This window comes from Grammomys surdaster, unplaced genomic scaffold (genome assembly GCF_004785775.1).
Source record: "Grammomys surdaster isolate TR1022 unplaced genomic scaffold, NIH_TR_1.0 125049, whole genome shotgun sequence".
Classification (NCBI taxonomy): domain Eukaryota; kingdom Metazoa; phylum Chordata; class Mammalia; order Rodentia; family Muridae; genus Grammomys; species Grammomys surdaster.
The window spans coordinates 406,558-414,564 of NW_021619961.1; the positions used below are offsets into that span (position 1 = coordinate 406,558).

Sequence of the window (8,007 nt, forward strand, 5' to 3'; positions counted from 1 at the left end):
CTTAACTGCTTCCGATTCTTTAGAAATGAACCGGTAAAAACCGCGTAGGTGTGGAAAACCTTACAACTCCCGGATAAGGAGTCCGCCCTCCTCTTGAAGCCTGCTGCATCCAAAGCCCATTCTGTGCGCATCCAGAGCGCATGGCTTATTATCCTTTGCTTGTGGCTTCAAACTTCAGCCTTTATTTACATGAAAACAATCACGAATTGTGAAGCTACGAAGTGAGATTCAGCTTAAATCACACTTAAATTCATGACTATAAGATGGATTAAATGTAAGTGCCCTGGAAGTTAGAAAACTGCACCCACTAGCTTGCACGCTAACTTCTCTTACAGAATGGTAATAGCCAGAATGCCACAGGCTGTTTTAGACACTTTCCAGGTCCTATTCCGATTACAAAGAGTACGGAGGGTGGGGGCAATGACAATCTCTTGAGGTCGGTAGTACCGATAGCAGCATGGACAAACCAAGGTGAGCAGAGGACAGTAACCTCCAAAACACAGGTAGCCCCCTCGACTGGGTGTACCCACGCAGCGCCCTTACCAAAGAGCTGGGCCCGGCGTTCAGGAACCACAGGCGTGCACAGGTCTGCCGGTGGGACGTCCGGGCCGAAGACAGAGCAGGGAGCCAGAGTACACAGCCCCGGTGCAGGAGACTCGAAGGTGGGTCCCGATCCCGCAGCCGCCCGCCCGGCCGTGAAACTGCAGTCACCCCCAGCAACCCGCTGGCTGTCCTGACTTCCCTGCCCGCGAGCACCTTCCCGGTACACCCTAGCCCGCGAACCGCCACTAGACGAGCAGCCGCCTCCTCCAATCGCCGCCGCGGCTCTATGGGCCTGCCGGCTGGGCGGGACTACGGGGCGGAAAACCCGCCTCCCACAAGGTCGGTTGAGAAGTCGCCCGCAGTTGAGAGAGCGCGGCTGTTCGAAGAGGGCGCCAGTGGCGGCGGGAAGCTTCCCGGAGCCTCCATTGGGAAAGTCGTCAGCCAATCACAAAAGCCTCCTAGAGGACTACGGTTGCCTAGATACGGCGAGTGTTTGCCCTCCCAGAGATTAGCGAGGACATTACCTTTTCCCCTTACACTTGTAAATTTCTTCCATTGGCTCTTTCTGCTCTCTGAAGTGCCACTGCCATCCTTGGTGATTGTTAAATTTGGCATCATCTTCAGACTTGACTGGTTAAGATTTGTGTTTCTTTACTGATAAAACCAAACATGCTCCCTGTTGCCTCTTCCCTAAAACTCGAATTTCTGCGGATGTTCTTGGATGTTAGCCTGTCATTAAATCCCATTATATCTCAAGCTTGGAGATCGCAAACACATTGGATAAATCTCATTTTTGCTTTCCACTTTTAATGTGTGTCTCTTGATTGGCTTATTGAGGGTGGCTGGACCGGGCATGTTACAGACCTGAGTTTTGTAACAATTACTGTCTCTGGCATCTTTGGTAAGAAGGGTTCTAGTGAATGCCAAGAACTTAGTGGCTTAGATTCCCACATCTTTTAAAATCTTTCCCATGTGTACCATGTGGAGTAAAATATTTGTCCAACGCTCTTCCAAATCTGGCTAAGTTTGTTCTGCCACCTGCACCCCATCCTTGTAATGCTGACATTGACTCTCAGCTGGGGTCTGGTACAGAATGAGACCTTGAGACAGAGAAACAGAACGCAGTCACAAGGCTGCACTACCAATTTCCTGGATGGCTCCTGTAGCCCCACCCCACCCCCACTCCCCGTGCTGCTTTTCAGCACGTGGGCGTGTCTATCGCCCCACCTCTCTCTCACCCATTCAGCCCTTGGGACACTCAGCACGTCACTCAGCAGAATTGGATATTGGGACACACACCACCTCATTCCCTAGAACTGGATCTCCCTACCACTGTATACAGGGTGCATACCTATCCCAAGAGAAGATGGATTTCTTTTCTGTTACAATCCTTTACTGTGTGTCTGTTTCACTCATAGACCAATAGGGACATCTTGGGGTATTTACCTGAGCATTTGTTGTCATATTTCATGACCCATGCTAGGCACTCAAAACAACTGTGTTAATTTGTTAGTGAATAAATGAAAGAATGGGCAAATAAAGATGTTGGGCCCAGAAAAGACTAATGAAAGGCCTTCGGGTAGATGGCATTTGTTGAAGGTAAGCCAAGTTATCTGCTAGAGAATGAGCCTTGGGCCTGCTTCATTACCAAACTACGTCAGTGCCCCATGCTAAGGTCTACAACGAAGCAATACTGCATGAGAACGGTAAAGGACATAGGGGAATAATTTGCTCTTTGTTGAGATAATGTACCTTTCCTTCCAGGATTTCTGCCCCTAGTGTACTCAATCTAGATGTGCCAGGAAGTTCTGCAGGCTCCACTTGCCTTTGTGAGTCTTGAGTTGAGCAGGTGTTAACTTTTCCTCTTTCTTCTCAGCTGTTGCTTTTGGATGCTGGCCAGAACCCAAGTATGTTTTCTCTAGGACTTTAAGCTTTTTCACTCTTTCTCTAAAGCTCCTCCTCCCCCGAACTGCTGCTGGTCCACCATGTAGCTGGCCTGTGAGCCAGCTAAACTCATAGAGCATGGCTTTCTCTCCTTCCCTGGACAGCCAAGATTGACAGCTTTCCTACCCTGAGGCTTTGCTTTGAACTCTAAGTCCAATTGTCCTCAAGCTTCTGTTTGAGTCCATTCTTAAATTATTTTACTAAGGACACTAAAGACCCCAGCAGGAGACCCTGCTTTCTCTGGTATCACTGCACTGTGCCCTAGGAAGCTGACCTACAAGACAACACCAACAAGCTCCCCTCCACTCCCACCCCCAATTCTGCCTTCAAATTATCTCAATCAGCGAAGAATCCCAGCAGATCAGAGATGGAAATAGAACAAAGCAGGTTGTTAATGACCTTAGCTAATCTCTTTTGCATCACGGGTCAGTTGTGACCTCAGTCCTATCCACAGTTCCTCCATGTAGACAGACACGCAGTCCTTCTCCAGGACTGTTGTCATCCTCTCCCTTTCCCTGGGCCCTAGACCACTGTGCTCTGCTTGTGGTTTCTCTATACTTTGCGTGTAACGTAAATCCCCTTTATTAATCTCTCCTCAAATTACCCAGTTCGAGTGAGCCATCTGTTTCCTGCGGAGACACTGATCCACCACACACCAGATAAACTTTCCAAGTCCCAAACACCACACATTGTCAGTTGTCATAAAGCAGTAATCATTTATTCTTTTTTAAAGAAAACTCATTTACAGATATTTATAGGCAAATGAACCACCATTTTAAAATAGAGGTTGAGGATATGAGATGAAAACCGCATGCAGACATTTCTTACATCTCTTAGGGTTGGCGAACAGTGTCTATGGCATCTGGAAAGCAGCCTCTGCTCCCCTGGCTACAACAGCATCGGTCCAGCATTGACTGCCCGTGTGTGTGCTCACTCCATCAGTGCCCCTGCTTCTGGAACTCCCACTGACCACCAAGTCTGTGTTCCTCAGCTGGAAGGAGGCAACAGACCCGCCCTGTCTCTGCTGCAGGTTGCCTACAAGTTCCTTCCTATCACTATGCTGATCCCTTTTACGAAGACAAATGGTTAAGACCTAAGCTATATGGAGGAAAATCAATGAAATATACATTATTTTCTAGCTGTGAAAAGGAAACAAATCTACCTATAAAGTCAGTGGTGACAGAAATAAAATGGAGAGCTGTTACGTAAAACTGCCAGACTTCAATGTACTTGATTTCCGATGATTTCTGCACAAAAGAACTATCCCATACTATACTTAAAACTTACCAAATACATCATAATCACAAAGGTTAAGTTGTCTCCACTTAGCCAAAATGAAGTGGTGTTGAGATAACCATCCAGAAAGCTCAGGATCTCTCTCTCTCTCTCTCTCTCTCTCTCTCTCTCTCTCTCTCTCTCTCTCTCTCTCTCTCTCTCTCTCTCGTAATGACCGTATCTTTATATGCACAAGCAAGGACTGACTGAAGCATTTCTGCTATTACTAAAAACAACCAGATCTACTGTACCAACATTACCTGCTTTACGCTGAAACACTGGGGGTCAGACTATGTGAGTGTAATTTGGCTAAACCCTTTATCTGTAGAGTATAGACACAGGATAGAGGGAAAGTCCTAAATGCTTACCCCCAACTACACAGTCTGATTATCAGTGTTAACTTCTAACAAAGAAAAAAAACCTATCATGTTAGGATAGCAACGGACCTCTCAGTGCACTTCAAGCTCCCTCATCTTATAGACAAAAAAACTAGAATCCAGACAGGTTTAGCGACCTGCCAAGACTCACAGTGGTGAATAATCTGAGCTAGGGCTTCTCTGAGAATTCTTAATCTCAGCACTGGTTGAGCCATTGTCAGTTGTGTGGCAGACCTTTCCAAGCCCTTCTGCATTTTGTCTGATCACACATAGAGAGGGCGACAGGACACATACCAAGGTGACACCAGGATACAATGGCAGCCAATCAAAAGAAAATTTTGTATACTTTAAATCACCTCTGTACTCTCAAAAATGGCACCAGTATGGGCTGAGCATGAAGAACACTGGCCTTTTTTGCTGTCTTTTATATCCATATACTCCAAATCAAAAATAACCAAGAGATTTGGCTTTCTGAGTGCGTCTGTCCCATGCTGCATACGAACAGTGCAGATAGGAAAGACAGAGGAACACCAGCCAGTGAATTTTGGGCCCCAACCTTTTAATCAGCAAATGAGACAGATTTAGGAAACCAACAGCAGCTTTTGCTTTCATTTCACAAGCGCAGACACAGTCTGAATTTGATGTCAGTGTCATATTTAGCATGGCAGCAAAAAGTGCTACTAAACAAAATGTAATAAAGTTAACCCTATTAGTCAAAATGCTTCTTCTTGTTGTTTTAGCAAGGAAGAACTTTTTTGGCAACTGGTTCTGTAGCTTTAGAATATGAAGACACTTGTAACTAATCTCCCCCATAGGAAAAGCCCCCGGATTATCAAGGTAAAGGCACATACCACTGCCTGGGCAGTTCAAGTTGTCTTTAGCATATGAAATTGTAGTTGTGCTTTTAACTTTTCATCAATGCAATGTGACCTTTAAAAAGTGACCTCTGTGCATATGCCTTTTCAAATGGATCAAAATTCTTCTCTGATTTCCATATTCAGGAGATATTTTATTACTTCTCTGTTTTATAAAAGACTTGGTCCATGGTGGTCTAAGAAAGACATGTTTCACAGTTTGTGTTCTACTTTATGTGGAGAAAAGGATTGAAAGGTCACTGTTCCTGACCCCAAAAGGATATGCTTCTGATAGTGCTGACATGGTGACCGGAGTTGTCATTTCTTGGAGTGCAAAAGTCCTGTGTTATTATATTTTTTTACTGGTTGTTTAAGGCTTACTTCACTTCCAGAAGAGATGATTGGCAAACTGTTATCCATATGGTATTTGATAAGGTGACCAACATTATCAAACACACGGTCCTTGGTCCTCACCTGGAAACAGAAGCACACACATATTTAGGTTGAATAATAGCAGTTCTGAAAGACGAAAGCGGTTGCACGGGAGTGCCCCTAAAGAAGTTATTTTTCTGAGTGGAAGACAGGGGCTTTTCAATTCTGTTTTCCTGAATATACCAGTCTACCTTGCCCATTTGCCTTTGCAGTTGTATTCCTACAAGTTCAGACAATGGCAAGCACTTGTCATTCAACCCAGTTCTACAGTCAGCCTCTCTACAGTGCTGTTCTTGATGAATTCTGTCATGCTGACACTTGTGTAAATATCTAGCTGTTGTGTGTTCAGGCACAGTCCCAGGCTTACAATTACCTTCCATAGAGTGGAGTACTTCCATGTTACCCCCTCTCTTCCCAAAGCAGACCCCTCAGAGAAGTCCTACCTCTCCTTAGAACCTCAACACAAATCCTGTCTCCTCCAGGAAAGCCTCCTGAGGGGCATTCAGGTTGCCTTCCTGCAAGCTTCATTAATAATAGCTGATCCATAAATAGCTGTTTCAGGTATTTACTGCCTGCTTGCTGACAGAAGTGGATTTGCAGCATTTCTTCCTGGCATTATCATGCATCTGCCCCACATGCTTTACTGTCTCCACGGGCTCCTGTGGAGAAGACAGTGCAGCCTGCCAGGAGAGCAAAGGCCTACAACTAGCAATACACCTACCTAATAATTCTGCCACCTTCCTGCAGGGGAGTCAGAGCTCTGTCTGCATACTGGATTGGCCATATTGGACTAACTGGCAGAATATGAATATGGACTATAAATTAGATGATAGGACCTATAGTTGAATTTCTTGGTTTTGATTATTATGCTAGAGCTATGGAAGAAAGTGTCCTTAGTTTAGTAAGCACACAAGACTGGGAACAGGAGACGTGCTTTAGTGTTTTCCCTAAGGCCTTTGAACTCTAATTGGTCAGTGTGACTGACCAATCCTGCTGTGCTATTAGTTCCAGCTGTCTCCTCTCCCTCCATGTTTCTCCAGTCAACATTCTGGTCCAGGACTTCCCAATTCCCACCCTGAGGCACACAGTTATTGGCTCTGCCTGCCCTACACCCTCCACTGTGCCCGCTGATCAATCTTGCAGATAGCTGTCAGGATAACCTTTCGAGTATGAAGACCAAAGCCAGCCAGTTTGGACAAATGCACCAGATGTCATTATACCAGAAGTTTTAAAGTATTCTAAGTTGAAACTGAAGAGAATGCACAGAAAACTCTATTTAGTAGCTTCTTTGGAAAAAATAAGAAGTTGGTCAGTTTTCTTCACCCTTAGCAAAGCTGCAATTCTTAGTATCACACACCATCACCCACGTTCTCTCCTTTACATCATTTAACTCTGCTTTGCTGTAACTTGGCTGCGGTCTTATTCACTTGCAGGAGTCCACTATGGCTACAGGTTTGTCCTGCTGAACTGAACTGAGAAGGACAGAAAGGGCTGCCTTCCACAGGGTGCTCCAAGGCGGCGTCCAGTGCTAACCGTACCACTAGTATTGGCCGTATAGTTCAAGAAGATGTTGACACTTAGCCTTGACCTCTCGAACTCTGCCTGTGGATGCACAGTGTGGGCGCAGTGAGAGCTCAGCCGTACCTTGCCCTCAGGATCCACCAGGAGGAGATGCCTGGCCTGGCCGCCTTGCAGTCCACTCAATACAAACTGGCCTGGAGATGTTACACTCTCTCGAACCAGAAAGTCCCCATCCTTCACCAAAAGTTTCTCCGCTGCCCCCCTGCTCAGCTTGCCATGGAAGCACTCCTCATTCCACAGTTGTTGCCTAATGTGTGGCAAAGCGTGTGAGCTCCCAGGCTTGGCTGTGGCTCCTGGCTGCACAGTTTCTGGTGCCTCTGGAGTTAAAACACAAAGGAGATTTCACAGAGTTATCACCTCATCAGTCTGCCCATTCTTTCCTTCTGTGTTCAAGGCGCCATTTAAACAAGTCTGGGGACCTAATGTCCTGGCAGGCTCTAACCCTGAGAGGTGAATTTGAACATCATCTTCTGTCACTAGGAAAGGTTACTGGGCAACTTATTATAACAGGCACTTGTTGATGACTTCAGATAATTCATGCTATTTTATTTTCAAAATTAAACAGATCCCCAAATTAAATTTCAAGAAAGGCTAAACTACTTATTTAAAGCCACACTGCTAATGTCGCAGAGCTGAGATTTGAAACAAGCACCATCTGACTCCCAGGCTTGGACTTTTTAATCAACAAACTCCAAGGCCCTGGCAATGGATGTAAAAAAAATTCCCATTTTCCAAATTGTCTAGTTGCCCACAAAGGTCCATAGGAGGTAGCAATGCTGCCAGGAGATGTGTGGCATCTCCTAGACATACTACACTGTAACCCGGCACTTAGGAGGCTGAAGCAGGAGGATTGCTAAGAGTGTTAAGTCTAGCCTGGGCTACATAACAAATTTGAGGAAATCCTATACAACTCAATGAGATGTTTCCTCAAAGCAGAAGAACAAACAAAAGGAAGAAAGAAGGAAAGAAGGAAAGAAGGAAGGAAGGAAGGAAGGAAGGAA

At 45.5% G+C, this 8,007-nt stretch overlaps 1 protein-coding gene across 1 annotated transcript in view; it reads right to left on the bottom strand.

The window, feature by feature from the left end:
• Positions 1–5,311: 5,311 nt before the first annotated feature.
• The window catches only part of Shc4 (SHC adaptor protein 4), a 92,988-nt gene continuing 90,292 nt past the window's right edge, over positions 5,312–8,007 (bottom strand). The window contains exons 11-12 of the mRNA XM_028785005.1: positions 7,070–7,323; positions 5,312–5,467 (exon numbers count right to left, since the gene is read on the bottom strand). Coding sequence (XP_028640838.1) covers positions 5,312–5,467; positions 7,070–7,323 — 410 coding nt within the window. The remainder of the gene's footprint in view (positions 5,468–7,069; positions 7,324–8,007) is intronic.